We start from the raw sequence: 26,850 nt of genomic DNA, 5'->3' as shown, positions 1-26,850 counted from the left end.
CCACTGGGAACACTTGGAAAATAGATGAAAAGACTATTGGATTCAGGTTTGAATTGATTCTTATAGTCAAGTGGCAGCAGTCAGTGGTGAAACCAAAGGAGACAAAAACTGCATCAGTAGGATCTGTCAGTATTTTAGGATAATTGTGGCTCGAGTCAACTGAATGACTTGTACTGTCACAACTCATTTACTTTGGCATAACTCTTGCAAAGAAGTGTGTTGCAGCCTGGGAGTAGCCACCATTGTTGACACGCTGCTTGCTGTTCGAATTGTTGACACGCTGCTTGCTGTTTGACTTAAGTGGGAATTAAATAATACAAAGCCCACTGGCACCTTGCAAACTGAGCAGAAACTTGTAAAACAAACAAACAAGCAAACAAACGAGGGCTATGTTCCCTCTGCAGCTCTCCAGCGGTCCTGACTGGGCTCACCCTCGAACTTCAGGTGGAGATTTTCCCAGGTGGGTCAGAACACCTCCGGGGAATATCATTTTCACCTAAACCATGACCCACTAACATTTCCAGTGTTTGGTGTGATCCTGACAGGAAAGACAGTCAGTCTGTCTGTGACACATTTCACGGAGCTGTAATTGATCGCTTTTTGAGGTCAGAATATGGGGTACTCCCACTGAGGATTTCTCTGGGTCACAGCAGGGTGTTTTTTTTTTTTTTTACAGAAACCTTTTCTTCTTTTTTACAATCATGTGAAATCAAAAACACATGCTCTTCCAGTTTTAAAGTTTGACAGACCAAAGCAGAAAAAACTTTCAGCATCAATTCCTGCAGAATACTTTGTGGAAGAGAAGACTGCAGGTTTTTTGTTAAAACAGATTCAAAGTGACAGTGAAAAGACAATAGAATTTAAAGTAAATACACAACAGAAAAAAACAAGTGGCTTGTTGAACCACTTTTAGCTGCAATAATGTTTATCCGCAATGAATGGTTAATCTCTAAAGATGCCGCAACAAATCTTCTTGTCAGGTTGAGGATCATACTTTGACTGCATTTTCGGATTTTTCCTTTTCAGTCTCATCATCAACCTACCACCTCTGTTCTTTTCAATAAAGTGTAATTCATTAAAGTATAACACTTCCAGTCAAACGTCCTTCTAAATCATTCAAAAATGATCAGGCCATGTGGAGATTTCCATCACCTGATATGAACAAGGTTAACTTTCAAAGGCCATATGTGGTCAAACAGTCCACTTTTTTTTGCCAGAACCAGTCAAGTCCCTCTGAAGTCTGCAAATCCATTTAGTCACACTTCAGCAATCAGAAGCATCTAATAGGAACGTTTGTAGTCAACAAGAAGTAAACAAGTTGTGTGTGCATCTGTGTGATGATCGTTGGGCTTGTGCGCTCTTTCAATGTGTGATATTGTTCACAACATATGTGCGTCGCTGGTTGCTGAAAAAGTAATAAATAGGGTGTGAAAGTGTGGGTGAGGCTTTCCGGGGGTGCGAGCGCTAATTTTTGAGTACGCACAAGCGTGTTCCTCATTCCCTGCGCACAGCCCCCCCCCCCTCCCTCGCCCTTGGCAGCCCACCGCAACAGTTCCCTTCCCCTTTGGCAATGACGCAAATGGCCTGCGATTACTGACCCCCACAGTAAAACCTGTAAAACATTAGCCAGCATTAATAGGAATGATTCTCCGTACTCCCTCCCCAGCAGGCATGCGAAGAAGGATTTATGGGACCTTAACTGGCTGCTGCAGCCTGGGTAGATGTGGTAGAAAGTTTTTGGAGTCACCTGGAAAAGGAACCTCACAGAATAGGTGCAACTTACTGTCCTCCGCCCTTTAGTTTCTGTGTTTTGCTTGTGTTTGTTTTATGAGTTTGTGGTGAAAAATCAAAAAAAAAAGAAAAGATCTATAAGTCCAACCGAGAAAAGGACCTTGAAAAAAAAAGAAAATGTGTTGTGAATTATCTTTCTGTTTTGCAATAAGATGGTGCATTTTCATCCACTTGGGAGCTTCTTTTTTTTAAACCAAAAAACAAATAAAGGATCCCAGGAGATCCTTGTTTCTATAATCAAAGCTGCTGGCATTCAAAAAGCAATTTGCTTAAAGGAATGCAAACAAATGTTGCCTTTTTTTCTGTTTGTTTGATTTGTCGTAGATTGAAATGCTATTATCATAAAAGCAAAAAAAAAAAAACAACTATAGAAGAGAAAATTCAATTATAAAACTACTGGAAAACCCTACTAATGAGAATACCCCCACCTACAGGTGTGAAATAAGATGACAGCCTCCTGTCAGAGTTAATATCAGGACGGTTGGTTGGTTTTGGTCAGGAAATGTCAACAAAGATCACTAATTGATGCTGTTATGGCATCCTTCTGGCACTCCAGCTGCCATTTCTTAGGATTCCTCAAGCGGAACTCAGAGGAATATGACCTACTTTCTCTTTGTGGAGCAAAACCATGTGTAGAGATGCTTTTTTTAAAGCACTATAGACATCAGTACAGAAAGCAGTGATCAAAGACTGAAAGAAAATGAGAAAACATTCCTCAAAATGACCACAATATCTATGACTTTTCGGTCAGAGCCCTTTATGCTTCAGTCAAAACATTTAAAACTGCTGCGTCAAGACATTTACTCATCCTGCAGCCTGATCTCCATAGTCCTCAGCAACATTTTAATTAACCCAGCTACACTGTAAGATGAGCATGCAGCTCTTCCCTCCTCCCCTCTTTAAATGGAAGGTGATCTTTAGCAGTAGCTTGTTACTGACACCCTGCGTCCTTAGTGGACACTGACTTTGAATCATCCATAACTCTGGGCACTAACGAGTTGGCTTAGCCGCTGAAAACCCAAAATAAACTGACTTTAATGTTATTCTAATATAAAGCCAAATAGGACAGCATGAGAAAAATAAGGGAAAGGAAAAGGGAGGGTTGATTGAGGGATTTACTACGATCTTGCAGTTATCACGCTGTGACATTCTGAGTTTTGATTATTTTACGTCTGCAAATGTAAAAAGTTGATGACATCGGGCTTGGTTTATGAGAAGGCTTTTGGCAGATGTGTATGAAAGTGGACATTCACCACCTTACAACCACTAAGAAGTGCTTCTGAACTGGATATTGGCAGGACCAAGTTAAACAACAAACACCTTCCTGTACCCTGTATGTGCTTTGTGGTGTTTACATTTGGACTCAGAGGTACGGCAGCACGCCATAGTAGTGGACAGGGCATCATGGCTGCCCACCAGCACTCTCACCACCACTTTAGAACTCTCAGTGGAAGGAAGACGGGGTTTCCCTTGGCTACTCCTCTTTAGAACAAAAAGAGTGTAGCCCACATTCGTGTGAATGTTCTTCAGTTTGTGACTGAGCCTTTATAGCCACTTGTTTTATTGAACCTTAAAAATTTAAAGACCCACTCCGACCCTCTTTTGTTATGGTTTAAAACGTTCCCAGTGGTCTTTAAATTATTATTATGCCGTTTTTAGTCAAAATAAAAAACCTGTCATTTTCTAGGACATAGTTTCTGCAGAGTGACAGTAGTTCATTAGTAATTCACATCATAAGTATGGGTGGGACTGTTGGCACAGAGCAAGCCCACCCCCACTTCCCGTTACCCATCTGTTAACATACTCTTCTGCTAGCTTACAGCCCCTCACACCCTCAACCTAACATTACCAGTGCAGCTAAGATGACCGGAATCATTCATAGAAAACATTTGGTATAATATATATATATATATATATGAATAAGTATCACAGTTTGTGGGGGTAGAAAATCCCACATTTTTTACCACATAATAGTCTAAAGTACTGGTCTAATTCTACTTCAGTTTCACTGAAATAACAATACTTAAGAGGTAAAAAAAAAATTGTAAATCCCCTCTGTTCTTGAGAAGCCTTAAGATAGTGGAGTGCTAACAAACACTGATGCAAATGACAGGAAATTTTATAAAAACAATTTTCTTCGCTCTTTTTTCTTCCTTAAGCTTAAAGAACTAATGTTGTTTGTTTCCTGGCAAAACGGCATGAACAATATACAATTCATTCATTCATTCATTCAAAGAATTTCACTGAGTTCTTTAGATTCTTCCTGTAATTATGTTCAATAACCAACCCAAAAATAAAAGTCTGACTTGACGTGATGATGTTCAGAGCTCAAATCTCTACCATTGACTGGAAAAGGCAGAAGTGTGGTTAATGTGCATACCACTTTAAACGTAAAGTGAAAATGCTTGAACAGTGACTGCACTTTCAAATTAAATTGGCTCAGAATTGTGTCATGTTTTAAGTGTCAAATAACTGCATTCTCCTGAATGTCTTAGATAAAATTATGTTTCTCTAATTGTGTGTTTCTGTCTACCGCTGGAAAAAGATTCTAAGCTTTAGCACAAAACAGTAAATTATGCTTATTATAAATATTTTATGCTTTGCTCTAAAACTAGGTTACAGGGATATACTTAATATAACAATTTTGTTCACTAGTTGACTACACTTTTACAGCATTTTTGAAAATATTATAAAAAAATCATATTATTCCTTATAATCCTATAATATACTTTAAACATTTAGGTACAAACAACACAGAAATGGAAGTTAATGTGAGAAAATTGTAAAACTACAGCTATAAATCTGAACATGCAGTCACCAAAAGTTTGGTCACTTAGAGTAAAAACACACATCTCCTCAGACTTTGAACTAGGAATACCAACGGCTCTGATTTCTTTTCTTCCTGCTGTTGCATTTGCAGAGGATAATCATATGTTTTGGAAAACAGGTCAAATGTGGATTTTCATATTATTAGAACTATGCGATTCTCATGAATTAAAATTATTCTACAGTGATTGCACTGATCTATGCGGAGCTGTTCAGGTAAGGCAGATTGGGGATTCAACCAACAATTTCTTAATTGTCTTTTTCCTTCATCTTCTCCTGTTTGTTCCCTGTTGGGGTTACGGGGCTGCCGGAGCTCATCCCGGCAACTTATGGGCGAAGGCAGGGGACACCCTGAGCAGGTCGCCCGTCTGTCACAGGGTCACAATCACACATCCATTCACACTCACATGCACACAGACAATTTAGAGTTGCCAATCAACTTATGAAGCATGTTTTTGGACAGTGGCAGGAAGCCGGAGACCCTGGAGAGAACCCACACTCGCACGGGGAGAACATGCAAACTCCACACAGATTGATGTTCTGTTTCAGGTCCCCCAGCCGGGACTTGAACCTTGCTGTGAGGCAAGAGCGCTAACTACTGCGCCACCGTGCAGCCCAAGCCTCTTAATTGTCCTTCAATCTCAAAAGTATTGTTTTAATCATTTATTAGGCAGAATTTTGTTGCTGTTGTTGCTGCAATATCTCGTTTAGCTTTTTTCTGAGGTTAAGCAAAAACACACATTACAGTGTTGATCCAAACATTGTTAGTGTGGGTGCAGCAGAAAGAATCCATGGCCGAAAGTTTAAATCCAGCTTTTATAATAAAGCTTTCTTTAAAAACCTCGCCTATCTTTACCTGTTGTATTTCATGACTAAGACGTTTATATACATCAATATGGAAACGGTTTTTGCTTGCTAGTGAATGTGTCTGTATGTTTGGGTTTATTTTTATTTTACATCAAACATTTGCGTTTAATGAAAATTCAGCTGTTCTGTAACTTTTTATAAAGAAAAGCAAACAATAAGCAATATTTACTTAAATGAACAGACTCATAATGACTACACTGCCTATTTGAACTTCTTTGTGACTTTTTGAGCTAACTTGAAGTTAAAACTGCCTTTGACTTTTTTGGGAGCCTTAAGCCTTCAGCTGGCCACTAGATGTCCCCCTTTTTTTTGTCAGACTGAAATCTGGGATATTTGATGGAAAAAAAATGTGGTAAGACTATAAGAGAATTTTTTTTAATCATTGCTTGTATTTCTTTGGGAACGTTTTCATTTTAAACAACTGTTAGTCTCACTTTTTTGTGTTTTTCATTTGCGTTCTTCTATTCCTTCGGCTATTGCCTCTACCTCGGCGCTTCCGTGTTTTTCTTATGCATATGACGGGCATATGAGGCGCGTTCAAGAACATGCATTTGCTCATGGTGTTCACTCTGGACAAGGAGAGACGGGCTTATTTTGCTTTTTCTACTAGTGCATGTCCGCCACCTACAGTTGAAAGAGGCTAGTAGCAATATGTCCCAAATCTGAATCCCTGATTGGACAAAGTTCACTTGGTTCGATGGCCTGTCTTTTTGTACTTAGAGCCTGAAAACAGTCTTAAATCTTGTGTATCTGGAGTTTTTAATGTGATAGCCCAAAACGCGCATTAACGCACGTTTACACAGACTTTTACTGAAATTGGCCTCTTGGATCCCCTTTGATTCACTTTGGTCAAACTTTTTCAATTATCTTTTAACAAACATTTTTCAATACTAGGGTTGGTCTTATAGTACAAAATAAAAACAACCTTAAATTTCAGTTCAGATGGTTTACTAACATTATTTTTTATCGCTAATGTTGTTGACTAGTCCTTGCTGGGATGGTGTGGACTGTATGGATTCCCAAAAATGTCCTTCAGGTTAAACCTTTTTTGACATTTAGCTGAAACAAACTGTTATCTCGTTGTTGTCTTTGCTACATTGTTTCTTATCACAGTGAGTAACAAAGGATGAGTTTGCATCCTCATTCAGTCGGTCAGAACCTCAAGAAAATGCCTCAGCTCTCACCTATAGCATCATGCTACACTGTTATCACGGTAGCCAGGAGACCGTTCTCTTTTCAAAAAGACAAACTAGTTTTTTCTCCTCTCCCAGTCTCTTTTCAGTCTCCAGTGAGTAGCGTGAGTATTACATTAAGTGTTAGAAAGTCACTGTTAGACCTGACTTATTTGGAGCTATGGCCAAGCGTAATGAATCAAGCAGAGGGTGAAACAAAGGGCACGACTTCTACAAAGCTGTTATATTTCTCAGTAGGCGCGCTGCAGCTTCAGGACAAAAACAAATCCATTTGGAAAGTTTACAGCTTCAGCTGCGCTGTGCTGCCTGGAGGATGTCCATGTAAAAACGGGAGACATCTAAGGAATCATTCTGGTTTCGTTTGACTTTTTCAGACATAGCACTGGCAGCAACTTGTCTTGTGTTTTAAACATGGTCTTTATGACTGCGCCTGTGTTCTCAAGAAAAACACAGTTATAAAGCATTCTAAGCTTTGTTCTCAATGTTCTTTTTGTTTTCTGGCTGATTAATAAGCAGATGATGACCGACTGCGTTGTTTTGTACAAAAGACTTCATGAGAAGGGAAAGTTAACCTCTGTTTTCTGTAAAAAAATAAAAAACAATCACTTGTCTTTAAATTGTTGTCTTCAGCTTTGATGCAGAGTTCCTTATTTTTAGCTTACTGAAGAGGTTCCTAAAAACCTCAGCGTCGTCTGGGTCTGTTTCCCAGAACATGTAGATGAAAGATGTTTTTGTACATGAGACTGGAAAGCTTCTCAGATACCAAAACACTCTTATCATAGTGGGCCTTTGCTGCAGCTATAAAGAATTCTGATGCCAGCTCATGTCAGAGTAAAAGCCAGTCATCAGAGTAGTATGAAAAAAATTAGCTTTTATTACTACTAATGTTTTTTACAGTGCTTCACATTACAAACACTACAAACCCGTGTTGTTTTCTAGGACATAGTTTCTGCAGAGCGGAAGTAGTTCATTAGAAACTGTGAAAGCTTGATTGATTTCTCCTTGTGGCCTGCCCTGTGTCACAAATATTACCTCTTTCAAATTGTATTTTTTTCGTCTGCTACTGATTCACAATGATCTGAATAAAGAAATACCCAAAAATGCAATTTTAATCTTAGATTTCCTTTATATATTTTCCCTAAAAATGCCACAAGAACATATTAAAAACACCAAAAAAGGCATTTTTATTGAAGTGGATCAAAGACCTGCAACCAAGCTTTTTAGAAATTGCTGTTTACATTACCAAACTTTTGTAAAAGTATGAGGTTAACAAGTCTCAAATGTTAATTTAATGAACTATTATAGGCGTTAACCCTTGGGCTATCTTAGATGACCCCACCCTACCATGACAAAGGTGGATAAAGGTGGAAAGATTTCATGTAATCCATGGACACCAGTGAAGATCACAAATCATTGAAGAAAAAAGGTTCAGCGCACTGTCTAGTGGGTCTAGATGACCCAACTCCCAATGTTAAAGTGCTTAGGATAGTACAAGGGTTAAAAAACAAAAAAGTCAACCTAAAGTTTTTACTTTGTTTTTTTTTAATACCTTTTTTCCTCAGAACTGTTGCATTTGTTCTCCGTTGCCAATGTTGCCAGATCCTTGACCAAAGAACAAGCTGTTCAACAATTTCCCAACAAAGACGCTAAGAGATTGCTCAGATAAATATATCAAAAGCAAAAAAAAAAAAAAAAAACCTTACGCACAAGGCTTCAACTTGCAGCAACTCCCAACTTTGTGAGCTGTACAGATCCTTAAATGCCTTGAAATGTTTTTTTGTTGTTGTCCTACTCCCTATCATGAGTGATGGGTCCTTTGTGGCGCACTCCCAAGTTGGGAACAGTTTGGGTTTACTTCACATGAAGAGTTTCTCTCTGCGGTTTGTTTTTTTCCACTTTGAAGGGGGCAAAGTTGGGTAAAGAGGCATGGGAGATTTATCAATATTTTATCAATATGGGAGATCAATTGCACTGACGGCTGAGACGTTTTCTTTTGTTTATGTTGGCTACTGTCACCCAGCTGTTATTAATCCCTGTTTACACAGAAGACCGTTAGCTGAGGATGTGAGCCTTACAGACATCCAGACAATCTATTCAAAGTTTTTAAGGATTAATCAGAAGGAAGTCAATTTCCTTCTGTGAAACACCTATAGGTTTGCTAACAGTGTGGTTTTGCAAACAAACTAAAGAGGCAGACATTTAGCTGATTACACATAGTTTTCATTTTCTGCTTTTGAACTTTTTCCACTGTTGGGAGAGGGCTGAAAGGGAAGTTTGTGACCTAAGTGTGGAGGATTAAAAAAAGGTCAAGCATAGCAGCATGTTTTAGCATCACAAATGCTGTGTTGTATGTTAACATAAAACATCCTAGACTATGTCGTGCCCCTTCAAAAAAAAATTTGAAAGATAATTATGGTAAATGAGATGAAATACATTTGTCTTTTTCTAATAAATTCTCTAAATACTCCCTATGTGTGAATGTGAGTGTAAGTGGCCCTGCAATACTGGCGACCTGTTCAGGGTGTACCCTCCATTCACCAAATAAGAGTTGGCTCCAGCAGTCCAGTGATACCGAAAAAGATACAAGGATGGATAATCTAATGAGAAACTATTTTTATTTTAAAATGCCTAAAATGTATATTGATAAAGTAATCTACTTACAGTGAGCCTGGTTGGACAGGAATTAAAAAAAGGCTCCCTAACTAGACCTTGAGTGTGAAAGTTATTTTACACTGGCCTGTTTGGGCCTGGATTGTTATCTTTGTCTAGGGAAGTGCTAAAGTTCAACTGAACTCTGGTACTGACTGGTTGTACCAACCAGTGCAAACTCTGGTGCTAATCTCCCAAATGAGTCGTTAACTCTGTAAGGTGACCTGCCTGTCTGGTCCTTGTTCTTTCTCAAAAGTGCATTGTGAAAGCAGACAAAATCAAATCAGAATCAGAATACTTTATTTATCCCAAGAGGAAATTACATATGCAATTGCAAATGAAGATCTCCCAAACGTGAAATATACCCAAGACCTTACATTTTTAAATGCATTTTGTAAAAACAAACTAAACAGTTTTACATTTGGATCAAGACAATAATCCATGGAATACTTTAATACTGTAGACCAGGGCTGCCCAACCTCGGTCTTCAAGATCCACCACCCTGCCTGCCTTACAGTTGCTGTTTACTGCTTTCTGTTGATTTGCTAACTGTAGTGTCTCGTCATTCTGTTTGATCCTGATCCAGGTATTCAGCCTCAAGAAGTGCGGGGAGAGCTGGAAAACAGGCAGGGTGGTAGATCTTAAGGACCAGGCTTAAAAAGTCCTGTTTAGACACACAGATAAGACTGGACTGATTCCTCAGTGTCATTATGCACAACACGTCAGAGAAGGGCTGCACGGTGGCACAGTGGTTAGCGCTCTTGCCTCACAGCAAGAAGGCCCCCGGTTCAAGTCCCGGCTGGGGGACCTGAAAAACACATCAATGGGGGACCTTTCTGTATGGAGTTTGCATGTTCTCCCCGTGCATGCGTGGGTTTTCTCCGGGATCTCCGGCTTCCTCCCACCGTCTAAAAACATGCTTCATAGGTTGATTGGCAACTCTAAATTGTCCATAGGTGTGAGTGTGAGAGTGAATGGATGTGTGATTGAGGATATTCCACCCTGCGACAGACTGGCGACCAGTCCAGGGCATTCCTTGCCTACGCCCAAGTGGCCGGGATAGGCTCCGGCAACCCCGTGACCCCGAAAGGGAATAAACGGTAAAAGAAGATGAAAAAAAAAAACATCAGAGAAGGTCATTGAGTTATAACCTCCTCGGACGCAGTCAATTTCACCAGAAATATCATAGCAGCATAAATGCACTGCAAAAAGAGGCACCTTAGAAACAAGTCAAAAATTCCCACCCCATTGTCAGATTTTCTTAAAATAAGCAACAAAGAAATTCTCACAATGGGGAAAGAAAAAAAAAATCGTATTTTAAGAAAAAAAAATCCATACTCTAAGAGATATTTTCTCAAACTAAGATTATTTTGTTGTTGAAAAAACAGTTTTTCTTAAAAAAAGGATGCTTTTCCTTTCTTAGGATTTAGTTTCTGCAGTACTTGCCCTCTTACCTTTGTAAAGCTGTCATTTTTCAACCTGCTGGTTTGTTTTTCTATTTCTGAGCACAGAAAACTCTGCCGAGGTTTGAAGGGTTAGAGTTAAATGTTGACTCTACTCGCCATGTGTTCATCAAAATATCTGTCACAGCCATGCAGAAAATCTGAAAAAAGGGAAAAGTGATTTACAAAGCCGTTGGGAGGACACATTAGCTGGTAATTAGACAGCATAAACATCTTCAGCTTTCATGAACCCCTGAGGCAGAAGCTGAGCAAAGGCAAATCAAACTTGACTGTGAAATTGCGTTAAACTTCTGCGCTCAATGGACAGAAAAAAATAACAATTATATTGTTTCTGTTTCCTCTCTTTTCCACCATAATGCCGTCTCTGCCCCCGATAACACAGAAAGAGATGGTGAAAGATTTAGCTTGAACATGTTTTCATGTTTTTTCCTGCAGATGCTGTCCCGCTCAGACTGGGACCACAAGAGGGGCTCCCGAGGATCCCAGGTTGGCTGTTTTTTTCTCCTCTCATTATTAAGAAAGGATGAGGAAGTCTGACACTCTTACATTAAATTACACTAAAAGTGAATTTAACCTGGCATCCAAAGCATGGAAAGAGTCCTTGCTGTAATCCTGAAGGACAGTGATTTGGCTAAAGTGCTGCACCAAGAGAATGGACCTGCTGGAAAAGTCCAGTCTCCAGAGGACCGACTCACACAGTCACATCCTTCAAATAACCTTCCTTGTCTTTAGTGAATAGGGAAATTTGTGGATGTGTCTATACCTGGAAATTGATGTATTCAGTTGCCACAGAGCTACAGGTCAGGATGTGAACAAACAATGCCCTTGGCATTGGCATTGTCACATGCAGTATGAGCGTGTCCTGTTCTGCACGTTCTCCTATCAGGAGGAAATCCTCAGAAAATAAATTATGTCTCTTTGCTCCACGATATACCTGTTTTTTTCTATATGCAGCAAAGTTGACGCTAGGAAGTACCCACACAGTTTTCTCCCCACATTTAAGGTTTCATGCAGTGCCTGGGGACCCTCCCTCAAAATAAATATATTTGCTTTTATTTTGAAATATTCCTTTTTTAATGCAGTTGTGGACAAGCATGTGAGGTTATTTTTTGAGCTTCTGGTGAAGTTACACTAAACAGTTTAATCTTTTAGAAGGAAAGCATTTATCAAGGATATTTTGTAATAAAGAGTGACAGATATTAGAACATCTCCATCTTTTTGCAACTTTTCTTCTTTTTTGGGGGGGATCAAATTGCAGAAGTTGGTTGCTCCTCATTAATCTTTTGTAATATCCACAGAGAAAGAGCATAAGGCTTGATTGATCTCCTTTGTTTCATATTTGCCAACAGGAACATATTAGTGGGCTCATTTTCCAGCCCACGTCTTATTCCCCTTATTTTTAGGCTTGTGGTGGGTGCTTTCACTCTTCAACTGACGTTGATGTTGCGTCCGAAAAGAGTTATTCAAATATTTACATTCAGCTTTAGCTTGGTACCCACAAAGATTATCTGAGAGAAAAAAGTGCATGTAGGGCCTAGATTGTAACTCGTTTTAAATGAAGAAAAAGCTAAAAATGTCGTTTGTGAGGTAGACTGCAAACCCTAAAGCCTTTAAATTGTTCATAATTACCATAGAACATTAGTTGTATGGTAATTTTGGACTCCAAAAACAGTTTCTCTTTTGTCCCAAAGTAGCTGAGATGGAAAAATGTTTACATTATAGGTTGACAAAAAAGTGGCCTTAAAGTTAATGTTGGTGAGAGCAGAGCAAGAGCCAGCAATCAGGAAAAATGCTGTTATACATTTCCACAATACCCTTATTTGTCTGCAAAGCATAAAGTGTTGGCACGAACCTCATTTCTCATTGCGCCCTTGCATCTTAAGTGCGATAGAGGGCCTTACAAAACAAGAACACTAGACTCGAGCAGCCGTGGTGCAGAGGTGGAGTGGTCAAGTGCTGAATGGAAGATCGCACGTTTGTTTCCTGCCTGGCCATGTGGTCCTTGACACTGAACCGCACATTGTTCCTGGTGAATATAGGTTGGTTCCAGTGCTTGGCAGTGGAGCTGCCTTCAGTGTGCAAGTATGTGTGCATGAGTGAATGGAACTGTGACTGCACAGTCCTTTGGGCCTTCAAGGAAGCTAGTAAAGTGCTATCTAGGTATATGCCATTTACTATTTTACCATTTAAACTAGGCCTGCACAATATACCGCAAATTTATCGTTATCGCAATATCAAGCTGTGCAATATGCAAATCGCAAAAGACAGCAAATTTGCAGTAAATGGTTACCTTAGATGTGGCCAAACAATCTCACAGCAGCTTAAAGTGTTTAATGGATTGAAAGAATCCCTTTCTGCATTTGACCAATCAGATGGACCCCTTCACGTTGTTAACTAATCGATGGCGCCCTAATATGTTGTATGTTCGCCTCCTACGTCAACAAGGGTCATTTGTAGTATAATTTTTAAGCTGTTGTAATGGAATGGGAATAATATTTTTGGTTGTTTTGCTAATGTCATGATGATCAGAACACGAAGCGGACCCAAGTGCTGGAACCCAGAAGGAAAAAAACAGGTGAATGGTTGGTAAGTAGGATTTATTTTACTGATCCAGACAGGGCAGTGAGCAGACGTGATAGTAGATGTGGAGGGTAGCTGGCGTAACTGACGAGGAGCGTGGCATAGGCTCTTGAGGGAGGCGAGGCTGGAGCTCTTGACGAGTGGCGTGGCTGGAGTTCTTGAGGAGGCTGAGACTGTGGATCTTGAGACAGGAAGGCGTCAGCCTGGAGATAGAGACAGCCGCTGCTCTAGGTGGTGTTGATTCAGGACTCTCGTGGCTTGAGATTAACCTGAGGCAGAGGAGACAAGGTTCAATTAGCATGGTACAAGATTAGGGGAGCCAGACGTGAATCACAACGTGACTAAGCACCATCAGGTTTAACGGACTGGCGATGAATGCTGGAGCTGGGTCTCCTTATGAAGAGCAGAGGCTTGATGAGAAGATAGGTTGCAGCGGAGAGTCAGGAGCAGAGCAGAGCGGGGAGGGGGAGGAGTCAGGCCGAGGCACCATGACAGTACCCCCCCCTCAACGACCGCCTCCAGGCGGTCCCGGACGCCGATCAGGGTGGGCACGATAGAAGTCCGTGATGAGGGAAGGGTCGAGGATGAGGGAACGGGAGACCCAGGAGCGTTCCTCGGGACCGTACCCTTCCCAATCCACCAGATACTGGTGACCTCGGCCACGACGACGAACATCCAAGATGCGAGACACATCGAACGCCGGAGCACCACCGATGATACGGGCGGGCGGAGGGGAGACGGATGGCGGGCACAACGGGCTGTCCAGAACAGGCTTAAGATGAGAAACATGGAACGTGGGGTATACCTTGAGGGCCGGAGGGAGGCGAAGACGGACGCAGGAAGGATTGATGATGCGGTCGATGACGTAAGGACCGATAAATCTGGGAGCCAGCTTGCGAGAAGTAGCCTGTAGAGGAATGTTTTTAGAGGAAAGCCACACCTTCTGTCCAACCTGATACGTGGGCCCCACAACCCTGTGGCGATTGGCAGCACGGCAGTTGCTCTCCTTAGTTCGAAGTAGAGCAGCCCTGGTCTGGGTCCACACGCGTTGGCAGCGCTGGAGATGGTGTTGCACCGAGGGCACTGCCAAATCCAGCTCTTGAGAAGGGAATAGAGGCGGAGAGTAACCAAGAGAGGCTTCAAAAGGGGAGATCCCCGTGGCAGATGAAGTGTGGGAGTTATGTGCATATTCAATCCAAACTAGATACTTGGCCCAGTCAGCAGGGTTCTGAGCTGCCAGGCAGCGAAGAGCCGCCTCAAGCTCCTGATTTACCCGTTCTGCTTGGCCATTAGATTGGGGGTGGTAACCGGAGGAAAGGCTGGCAGTGGCGCCCAGAGCTGAACAGAAAGCCTTCCATACTTGGGATACGAACTGAAGGCCCCTGTTCGAGACTATGTCGGCGGGTATCCCATGGTGACGAAAAACATGGTGGACTAGGATGTCAGCGGTCTCGGTGGCAGTAGGTAGCTGAGGAAGTGGCACAAACTGAGCCGCTTTTGAGAACCGATCGATGATAGTAAAAATAACTGTATTGCCTAGAGAGGGGGGTAAACCGGTAACAAAATCCACAGCAATGTGGGACCAGGGTCTGTGAGGAGTGGGCAATGGGTGAAGTAGGCCTGAAGGAGGAGAGTTAGATGATTTGGACCTAGCACAAGTGGTGCAAGCGGCAACGTACTCACGCACATCCCTCTCCATGGTGGGCCAGCAGAATCTTTTCCGGATTATATTGAGTGTGCGGAAAAACCCTCCATGGCAGGCGATACGAGAGTTGTGACCCCATGAGAGAACGTCGGATCTGAGAGAGGTGGGAACGTAGAGGACACCGTCAGGACAGGGATCATGGTTAGGCTCCTCACCTTGGGCATTCTTGACGCGGTTCTCAATGTCCCAAATGAGATTCCCCACGATGCAGGTAGGAGGGATGATCATGGTAGCAGCAGAGGCGTTGTCAGGGCTGAATTTCCGGGAAAGTGCGTCAGGTTTGGTGTTTCGGCTGCCTGGTCTGTAAGTAATGGTAAAATCGAACCTGTCAAAGAATAGACACCACCGAGCTTGACGAGAATTTAACCTCTTGGCAGATCTTAAGTAGGCCAGGTTTTTGTGATCGGTCCACACAATGAAAGGTTGGCTAGCTCCCTCCAGCCAATGACGCCACTCCTCCAGCGCCAACTTTATTACCAGCAGCTCGCGGTTTCCTACGTCATAGTTACGTTCTGCTGGAGAAAGTTTCCGGGAGAAGAAGGCGCAGGGTTTGAGTTTTCCTGAAGTGTTTTCTCTTTGTGAGAGAACCGCACCAACACCAGTGTCCGAAGCATCAACCTCAACAATAAATTGTCTTGAGGGGTCAGGTTGGATGAGAATAGGAGCCGTGACAAACAGAGACTTGAGAGAATCAAAAGCGGTCTGGGCCTCAGAACTCCATTTATAGGGCTTGGAGATGGAGGTTAATTGAGTGAGGGGTGCCGCAATGCTGCTGTAGTTTATGAATCTGCGATAAAAGTTGGCAAAACCCAGAAATTGTTGTAACTTTTTGCGGGTTTCAGGAGGTTCCCACTGAGAGACCGCTTCGAGTTTAGCTGGGTCTGGACGGATACTGCCTGACTCAAGAATATACCCGAGGAACTGGATAGAGGAGGCATGGAACTGACATTTCTCAGCCTTAACAAAAAGCTGGTTTTCAAGGAGTCGGGAAAGGACTTTGCGAACGTGGTTTTCATGCTGAATGGGGTCCTGAGAGAAAATCAAAATATCGTCGAGATAAACGAAGACGAACCGGTTAATGAAATCCCGGAGGACGTCGTTGACGAGCCTCTGGAAAACCGCGGGGGCGTTAGTGAGGCCGAAGGGCATGACCAGGTATTCGTAGTGGCCCAGGGGAGTATTAAATGCGGTTTTCCACTCATCGCCCTCCTTCACGCGGACTAGGTGGTAGGCGTTGCGAAGGTCGAGTTTGGAGAAGATGTGAGCGCCTTGAACGGAGTCGAATACAGAACTAATAAGAGGGAGGGAGTATTTATCTTTGATAGTAATTTGGTTGAGCTCACGATAATCGATACAAGGTCGTAAGGTTTTGTCCTTTTTCTCAACGAAGAAAAAACCTGCACCAACCGGAGAGGAAGACGGGCGAATATGACCGAACGAAAGTGCCTCATGGATGTAAGACTCCATGGCAGCTTTCTCTGGACCTGATAGGTTGAACAAGTGACCTTTGGGCAAGGTCGCCCCCTGGAGGAGTTCTATGGCGCAATCATAAGGCCTATGAGGTGGCAGGGAATTAGCCTTAGACTTGCTAAAGACCGCTTTGAAATCATGATAACAGGCGGGTACTGACGTGAGGTCAGTGTTTTCCGAAATTATGGTGGCAGCGGGCGGCATAGCAGGAATAGCGGACTGGAGGCAGTTAGCAAGACAGAAAGCACTCCAAGTTATAACACGCTGGTGCACCCAGTCAAACTGGGGATTGTGGGTTTTAAGCCAGGAGTAGCCTAATATTCAATTCAATTCAATTCAATTTTATTTGTATAGCCCAAAATCACAACAACAGTCGTCTCGATGGGCTTCGAAGTAAAACATGAAATCAAAAGGATCACGAATACAAAGAGTTCAATAGAAAAATACTAAAATGAACTAACAAACTGACTAAGCTATACTGGCATCCCTGCCCTTAGACCCCCCTTCGCGGTAAGGAAAAACTCCCAAAAAAACCGGATTCCGGAAAAAACGAAGAAACCTCAGGGGTGCCCACATGAAGGAGGGATCCTCCCCCAGGACGGACAGGCGATTTACCAGAAATCTTAGAGAAGAATTAACTTATCTAAATCTACAACTACATATATAAAAGTCCAGCAGACGAGCTTCATCCAGCCGTGGTTATCGGGACAGTCAAAGGCACGAGTCGAGACGGAGACAGGAACCACAGCCAGGTGTAGGAGCAGGAGCAGAGACGAGGTACTCGGTCAGGTACAGAGCAGAGACGAGCCAGAGATGAGCCAGAGGCAGGATCCACAGCCAGGTGTAGGAGCAGGAGCAAAGGCGAGGTAAACGGTCAGGAACTGGAGCACGGATGAGCCAACTGGAGTCTGGAAGCACTCCCACTCCCCAGGAGGGGAGAGGAAAAGAGGGACAATACATGAATCGCACTGCACCAAACAGAGGCATGGAGAACTAAATGATAAATTATGATCAAGAATAGAGGAGAGGAAGGGTAGAAGTAAAAAAGGAAAGAGGACAGAACCCCAGTGTACCATAGTTACCCCAGCTTCAACTTCTAATACTACAGGATTTTGCGGAGCGTGAGTAACAAAAAATTGGATGTACTCGTGGTGATTACCAGACGAAATGAGTTGAAGGGGCTTAGTACGATGGGTGATAAACGAGAGGTGTTGACCCCCCAAACCGGCAGCTTTTATGGGGGTGTCTAAGGGTTCCGTGGGCAACGAGAGGGATTTAACCAGATCAAGATCAATAAGGCTTTGTTCGGCCCCCGAATCAACCAGAGCATGAGTTTCAGTAACAACGGTTCCAAAACATAACTTGACAGGGATGTAAAAAAAATCCTTAGAAGTGGGAGCGACAAACTTACCCGCCCGCGGCCTGTCATCTAGCGGGGGGTTCGGGAGTTTAAACGGAGCGGACACTGGGAAACCTGATGGCCGTGATTACCGCAGTAGAAACACAACCCCTCATCTCTACGTTTCTGCCGCTCTTCTGCAGACAGCTTGGAATGGCCGACCTGCATAGGCTCCACTGGGGGTTCGCGTGGTCTGAGTGGAGAAAAATCAGCAAGGTGGACTGGGAACTGAGACAGATTAGCGGATGGCTGTTTACGAGGTAACAAGTTACGTTCATGATTACGTTCTCTGAGACGGGTGTCGGAACGTAAAGCGGCGGAAACTAGCTCTTCAAATGATGAAGCTTCAGGCTGTGAGCACAAATGATCTTTTATGTTTTCATTTAAGGACTGATAAAAAATACCTCTAAGCGCCGGGTCAGACCATCCAGCCTCCACTGCTAGGATCCGGAAATCAATCACATGGTCGCTGACAGATCGATTGCGTTGCTTGAGGCTCAGCAACCGTCTGGTGGCTTCTTCCTGCTTTCTAGGCTGATCAAAAACGAGTCGAAACTCACCAATGAATCTTTCGAAGGGCAGGTGGGAGATGGGATTGGCCGCCAGGAAGGCTTGGGCCCACTGCAGCGCTTTACTCCTGAGGGCATTGACAATGAGCGTAATTTTGCAGTGGTCCGAGTGGTAGAAACGGGGGGCCTGCTGGAAGAGGAGTTGACACTGCAATAAGAAACCCCCGCATGCCTCTACATCACCATGAAATGGCTCAGGCTGTAATCTGTAGTTTTCCGGGGCCGAGGCGGAAACAGAAGCAGTCAGGTCGGTGGGAGACGGAAGTGGTGCTGGGGCTGCAGAGCTGGATTGTTGTCTAGATAATTCTAACAGGGTCTGTGTCATGCTATCCAGACGCCGAAATAAATCCTGCTGGGCGGAGGCCATTTGGGTCAATGTGTCGGCTTGACGTCCTAGCATGATGCCCTGCTGGTGAACTGCCAGACGGAGTCCTTCTGGGTCAGCTGGGTCGGGGTGATGGCCAGTCCGTTCTGTCATGATGATCAGAACACGAAGCGGACCCAAGTGCTGGAACCCAGAAGGAAAAAAACAGGTGAATGGTTGGTAAGTAGGATTTATTTTACTGATCCAGACAGGGCAGTGAGCAGACGTGATAGTAGATGTGGAGGGTAGCTGGCGTAACTGACGAGGAGCGTGGCATAGGCTATTGAGGGAGGCGAGGCTGGAGCTCTTGACGAGTGGCGTGGCTGGAGTTCTTGAGGAGGCTGAGACTGTGGATCTTGAGACAGGAAGGCGTCAGCCTGGAGATAGAGACAGCCGCTGCTCTAGGTGGTGTTGATTCAGGACTCTCGTGGCTTGAGATTAACCTGAGGCAGAGGAGACAAGGTTCAATTAGCAAGGTACAAGATTAGGGGAGCCAGTCGTGAATCACAACGTGACTAAGCACCATCAGGTTTAACGGACTGGCGATGAATGCTGGAGCTGGGTCTCCTTATGAAGAGCAGAGACTTGATGAGAAGATAGGTTGCAGCTGAGAGTCAGGAGCAGAGCAGAGCTGGGAGGGGGAGGAGTCAGGCCGAGGCACCATGACAGCTAATTGTTTATATATCGCAGATTATATCGTTATCGCAATATTAATCACTGAAATCACATATCGCGAGTTTTCTTCATATCCTGCAGCCCTAATTTAAACTAGACTTTACTGATTCAGGGAAATGTTTGTGTTTCCATTAGAGCTAGAACATGTACTAACTTTTTTTGCTTTGTTTCTCAAGCATGTAATTTCAGCAGAAACATAACTTATTTGATAATTGCTCCTTTTTTTCAAAATGAAACATGTTATTATTTTTGAGAATTCAGTCCAGAATGTTAAGGTGTGACATGACAATGAACTCCAGAAATGTACTATTCAGAACTGGAGCAACAGCATTTAATAAAAAGTTACTGAAGGCCCTCAATAGAGATGCTATGCACATCATATGCATGTCCAGAAACTGTGAAATGAGATTTTAAATGTTTCCAAGCATCCCAGACAGGAACCTCTTCCAGGAGTCACCAGACAGATGACAGTAGGGACAAGAAGACAGAAAAAAAAGATCAAAACACAGTGGTAGGCATGGATCTGTGATCAAGACTGTAACGTCATGGAACACAAACAAATCCTTAGCAATGGAGAGGATTCTTTGGCAAAGACCTGAGTTGAGGGAAGGCTGCTTTAAAAAAGCTTTAAAAAAGCTTAAAAAGCAGCAGAGATTTGAAAGTTGCTCCGATCTGACATGATCTGTATGCAGTATTCTTCAGCTGTTACCAAAGGGAATGTGGAAAAAGGATCAAGTCAACTCAGAGTGAGACTGCGTCATGTGTGATCTTTGATAATAAATGTTTAGTATTTGAAGGTGGAAAGTACACACGTGTTCTGGGTTTCGTGGATAACTTTAGCAAACGATTGAGCTGATTGGGCTCCATCACTCCGAGGACATGTTGGCCCTTGAGCACAGTGAATCTGTATGGAGTGTTGATCCGTTGCATGTCAGCTACCACTTTTGCTGTTCACAGTGACATTTATAAGAAAAAAAGATTGCCAGATAGTCCAAAAGAAGAAAAAAAAAAACAACGTTGTGATTATCAGTTTCTAGAGTCACAACAACAGATTGTAAAATAGAATATTCCAGGCGATAATGTGAAGGATGTCAGATTAGGGAGATCAGATTGAAGTATTAGGAGAATATCAAGCTTTGGTTTTATAAACATCTCTTCTCCTGCCAGTAAAAGTCTTCCGAAGGCTGGCTAGCCAGACAAGTGCTCCAAGCAGGAATGATTTTTTTTTGGAAAGGATGAAGTAACATCATCTAATCAACAGAAGCAGTTGTTCCTTGGAAGAATATTTAACTGCCAAGACACATAAATGTTTGCTACATCCACCGGTGTATTTTAATTCGCATCCACTGGAAAATGTCTGTTTCAGTTTGCAACACTGTGCAAAGATGTCAAAGCATTATTTTGTAACCGCTGAACTGTTATAAAGTTGGACATTCATTCTGGTTTTTAGGATTGCATCCAAAATATGTCATAATATCTACAATCTCATGATCTTTCAATAAAGTGGTTCATTGGAGCTGAGCCTGAACTTGTCTGGTTGGAACTTTTCCAGCATGACGTTTTGAAGCTGTTGGCATCATTGCGAGTTATATAGTCATCAGATCAAAAACAAGCAGCTTACAGGTTATTTTTTTGAAACAAAATGGCTAATTTTGTCTCATTCTGACCATTTCTGACCATGGAAGCATTTTCCTTTGATTTTAAGATAAAATTGCAAAACTTCAACAAAAGGAGTGAGCTATTTGTTCGTATGACCAAGTTGTGTTTTAATTTTTCACTGACGGAGTGAATTTGAACAAAATTATCAAAATGAGAGAAATAAAAGGATTTTGTTGAGACTAAATAAAAACAGAAACATAAAACTCATAAAAATATCCCCATATTGTTGATATTATGCCATTAAACAATAATAAATATCTGTTTTTGGACATTTCTGTCCAACTTTACTTTCAAATTCAGTTTATATGTTTATAAGAAACTGATTTATAGGGTATAGTTTACAGGAAGAGCCACAAATAAAAAGTTACACTCCTGTAAAGATAGAAGCCTGTTCCAATCTCATGACACCATACATGATACATTTACCCAGCATATTTTTATTAGTACACAAAAACAAGTTGAAAAAATTAAAACATTTGCTAGGTCATCATTGTAAAAAAGAAGCTGATCCTAATCCTCCTGTAGAAATAAGGTTAAATGAATAAAAAATAAAATAAAAATGTAACATGGAATTTTTAGAGAGTTTTTTTTTAATGTTTCTTGTAATATTGACTTTTTGGACCAAATATGTGATCTATCAAGTAGCAACGACCAAATGGAGCATATTATTTATCATGACAGTGCTTGTGTAACCTTATTATGTAACTTGAACTAGATATGGTTTTAGCTGTCAAAGGACTTATTGACTTTACATATCGCATCAGGTCCTTTTTCTTGGAATTTAAGTTCAAGTTCCACTATTGTCACACATAACTGAGTGTGGTGAAATTTGTTCTTTCTTTTTTTACCCCTCATAATGCACAGAGCTGCATTCATAGCCACATGCAGGGACCATTTTGAAGGTTTAACCCCCCCAATTCAACCCCTTAACAGAGAGTGCCAAGCAGGGAGGCATCCACTCCTGTTCTCAGAGGATTTTGAATGACCCGACCGAGGACTCAAACCCACAATCTGGCTTTCTCAGTTGGACAATAATCCAACTGCCCTTGACTGTTTAAGACAATACAGGCCCATTCATGAATTCTTAATGGTGCAACTGCATCTTCCTTTAACAAGTTGTTTGTCGGGATGCACTTGCGTCATTCTGCTATTGTCTATGAGAATTTGCATGAATTCAGGATTTTTTTTCCTGTGTTCTTTTGTTTTTTTGGAGTAGGGGAGTTGCTGGTGTGTGTGTGTATGAGTGGGATGTGTGTGTGTACACTTCTGTCCACATTATACAAATCTGTTGTCTTTGTCTTCATTTAACATCTGCTTTTTTTCATATCAGGTGTAAAGGAGTTTGGAGGACATGTTCTCCTCATAATGCAGAGGACATCATGAAAAGATGCAGGGAAAGAGAATTTAAGTCCCACTCCGATCTTCCTTTGATCTATTTTAAAAGTATTCCCAGTGGTCTTTTTATTATGATTATGTTGTTTTTAGCCAAAAAAAAAAAAACTGTCTGACATAAGGTCAAAAGTTCATTAGAAATTCACCTCCGAGTTGTAGGTGGAACTGCTGGCAGAGAGTACACCCTCCGATTTATCAATATGTGGCCTTCCATGTGAATTACTTTCTCTCAGTGTTCATACTATGTGAGCATTCTCCACATTTTGCTTACCAGGTGGAAAAAAATTCTCCTAAATGCATAATCAGAAGACTTATCTGATGATCCACTAGAAAAATAAAATGGGGAACCTTCTCTCGTTCCCACAGATGAAAACGAAGGAAAAGGTGTTCACACGAGGGTTGTTCAGGTCAACCATTTGCTGCTCAGCCAGTGTAAACAGAATAATTTAAGGTGCTTGGCAGCTGGTGTCAAAGTGAATGTGACTTTTGGGGAGTCAAAATCTGATAACATTCTCTCAAAAAGGGAAAAAAAGGAACTTGTGTGCTTATTAGATAAAATAACTGGCAGCCAAAAATGAGCCTGTTCTTAGTTGCGCTCGTTCAGCAGCTCAAGGCACACCAATTAGGAGCAGGTTGTGAACTTTTCAGCTTGCCCTGCAAAAGCGAGACATCCTCACACATCGTTGATGACTTCAAAGCAGCGCGGCACACAGTCAGAATCAGGCCATGGCTGTCTGCCAACTGTGAGGTCAAAGGTGGCAATGTCAGGGGGTCAGATTCCATCCAACACCATAATAATCATTCCATTCATTAGGCATGCAGTAATACAGGGCTCTGCTGAACTTGCTTTAATCTAAAGTTGTTGTGTAGATGCGTAACAGGCCCAATGGCACCGCAGCATTAACTGAGCCGCCTTTTGCTGAGCCTCACGTTTTTGCTTCTTTGTGCAAAAAATATCCATATAAGGCATAAAATAAAGTCTTTGATGTGTGAGCAAACTGAAGACAGTGGACATGTAAGGTACACAGCCGTGCAGCTGAGTGTGAAACCGTGGCTGTAAAACCTTTCAAAAAGCTTTGGAGGAATTATGATCTTAGGACTGATATATTAATTTATTTTAAACTGGTTGTCTTTTTTTTTTTATTTACTTACTTATCCAGGGTTGTAAGGTTTAAGATTGATGATCGTTTTAATGTTAGAATTGACACCTTACATTAATTCATCTTGCAGCTTCTCTTTGTTTTAAGAGTTGTCTTGTTTAAACAACATTAGTAAAAATAATAATAATTAAAAGATAAAGCCCGACCTGGCACTCCACTACAGAAAAATATGGCAATGCCATCTCCTGTGCTTGAACTTGAAATAAACAAGAGGTACCAACATTTGCTGTTCCTAGAAAAGAGCAAAAGTGTAGCACCTGTAGGATCGTTAAAACTCAAAATGATCTCTCCAGCTTAAAGTGCCTTAAAGTTAATAGTTTTATATTTATTTGTACAAAGATTTTGAAGAACTTGGAGCTTTTATCGTTGATGTTCAATGAGCTTCAAACAGCATAATATACAAAGAAAAAAGATTGAGTAATGTTCAAGTGGGTTTGTTCCAAAGGAGTTGAATGTGGATTTGAGAAGAGCTAAAAGCTGAAATCCTGCTGAACATTTAATGTGTTAATTGGAAGTACAGAAAAATATGGATCTCAGTTGTCTAAAAGTTAATTATCAAACGATTATTGGGAAAACCTTATCAAGGAGCAATGGGCTTAGCTACCAGTTTGCCATGTAGTTATTAAAATGTCAAAGTACACTTCTTCTGCAACAATGCATGTAATGGATGATCCCAATTCAAGTAGTTCAAATAGAACAAAACAGTTCATTTAAAATGTTCAAAGCTAATTGCAAGTAACCATGAAGTAAAGGATTTGAATAAAACAAAAGAACCTGCAACAGAGAGCATATCAGAAAGAAAAAATAGGAAATAATGATGATGATCTGTACAAACACAACACAGGTGCTTATTAACGATCTACAAAGATGAGAAGATGTGCAATAAAGCAACTGATGATACAAAAAGAGTTCAAGTTAGATTTTTTTTAAAAACCACTAACACTGAGAAAGATTTTTTTTAAAAACTTTGACTTCCAGAATGAAACAATTTTAAAAGCAAAGCCAATGTGGTTCTAAGTGCAGCTTACCAAGCAACTGTCAATAAATTGCTTTACACTTCATGCAATATAAAGTCCATCCCCAGTGTGTACAGATAGCTAACATAGATATAGGTTAGTTCATCAAGAAAAAGATTTCTTTATATCTTTTAATGAAGAGTTGAGTTTCAAAGATGCAAAATGATGTCGTGCTTAGCGCTCTCCCCTCACAGTGAGAAGGCTGTGGTTCAAATCCCGGATGGGACCTTTCTGTATGAAGTTTACATGTTCTCCTCATGTCTGTGTGGGTTTCTCTTCCTCCCAGAGTCCTAAAACATGCTACATAGGTTTGTTGGTGATTCTGAATTACCCCATAAGTGTGAATGGGAGTGTCTGTGTCTCTGTGTGGCCCTGCGATGGACTTTCAAGGGTGTATCCCACTGTAGCATTCCTGTGTGGCTAAAAAAAACTATGTGGTCTAAAAGAATGGATGGATGGATGGAGCTCAGATGTAAATCGAAGCTACAAATTTATTAGTCAATTTGTGTTCTTAAAATATTGGCCGGATTGCCTTCCTGGTTAGGCATTATGAGCATTTCCGAACAGAGAGAAGGACCCCAGATTGTGTTTCTTAGTGAGCCTTGAAACACATAGGTCTTCTCCAGTTAGAGCCGAAAGAGATGGTTTGACACGAGGTCACTGCATCCAGACCATATCTGCACTGGACCAATTATCTTTCAAATCAACCACAGGATTTTGAACTTTGAAAATGAAGCTTGAAGTGATTTTGATCCTTTTTAAACGTGTTCCCGTGTTAAGACATAGTTTCTACAGCATGGCAGAAATTCACCTCTGAGCTGTGGGCAGGACTCTTAGCACGGAAGTAACCCTCCGCTGATGTCCCATCATGCCTTTGTTTACACACTCTCCCGCCAACTCACAGCCCCTCACAACCCAAAGCTACCATTAGTGCAGCAATAAAAACAGCAAGCAATATCAGAGCTATCCAGTCGGACAGTTTTGAGCCAGATGTCAGCTTGAACAAAGAAAACAAAGACATACATGGATTTGTTAGTCTGCAAGTGGATGCATGAGAATGGAGCGGAGCAGGGAGACTTTAGCCCACCCATTTCATTTGCTGCGTCACAAATCTGAGCTTTTTAAAACGGCGGCCCTTTATCTGCTCCTGATCCTTAACCATTTGAATAAAGAAATACTCAGAAAGGCAGTTTAAATCTTTTCTTCTTTTACATATGTTCTCCATCATGAGAAAATGCTTAAGAACACGTTAAAAATACCAAAAACAGTCAGTTAGGTGGGAAGAGTCAGAGTTTTTTTGAGTTCACCCATCAAAGAAGCAGGTTCCTATTAATGCAAAAAGTTGAGCTCTAAAAAAAGTTAAAACAAATTTGAGACTGAGGGGAAAAAACCCAAACCAAGATATCAGAGACCCAAGATCAAACAAAAAAAGCTAAGCTATACAGCACAAACAAAACCCAGTGTCCCAGAGAGCTTCTAGGTTACATGCACAAAAATAAATATGTTTGTCTCTATATCACACATCATGTCTTTTTATGCAGCTGCCTATTTCTTGAAAATTAAGTATGGAGTACTTCTATCATGCAAAAACATTGATGAAGAAAACAATGTTTCTGTATAGAAGTCTTCCCAAGCCTGATTCTCTATTCTACTGTAGGTAGCGATGAAAACTGGGTATGACATTTATACAGTATCTAAACAATGTTTTTTTTTTTTTCAAATCAAGATCAGGTAACTGACTAACACTGCTTGTCCAAGTAATCACTTGGGCTGAGCTAGCTGGAACACAAGCAGGGTGGTAGATCTGAAAGACCTGGTTAAGTTAGGACAAGTATTCTGAGTTCCTCACCTCAAAGGTCAATGTCCTGCTAGTTTTTCCAATAACCCTGACCTACTCGCCACTGATTACCTGAATCAGGTGTGTTTTGGCAATAAGAAGCTAGAAGGGCAGGGTTAATTGGTAAACAAGTAGAGAGGCCCTTTAGGACTACGTTTTGAAACCAGTACTGTAGACGAAAAAACATTATGGAGAACATCTTTAAAATAAAAGGAAACTTGCTATTATTGCTTTA

General features: G+C 41.6%; 1 protein-coding gene across 1 annotated transcript in view; it reads left to right on the top strand.

Moving 5' to 3' along the window:
• The window catches only part of LOC101156572 (cGMP-inhibited 3',5'-cyclic phosphodiesterase 3A), a 90,888-nt gene that overhangs the window by 38,317 nt on the left and 25,721 nt on the right, over positions 1 to 26,850 (top strand). Inside the window, exon 2 of the mRNA XM_020703908.3 lies at positions 11,225 to 11,275. Within this exon, the coding sequence (XP_020559567.1) occupies positions 11,225 to 11,275 (51 nt within the window). The remainder of the gene's footprint in view (positions 1 to 11,224; positions 11,276 to 26,850) is intronic.

The sequence above is a fragment of the Oryzias latipes genome, chromosome 6 (genome assembly GCF_053564925.1).
Source record: "Oryzias latipes strain Hd-rR chromosome 6, Olatipes_Hd-rR_3.1".
NCBI lineage: Eukaryota > Metazoa > Chordata > Actinopteri > Beloniformes > Adrianichthyidae > Oryzias > Oryzias latipes.
This window is presented reverse-complemented; position numbering and strand designations above follow the sequence as displayed.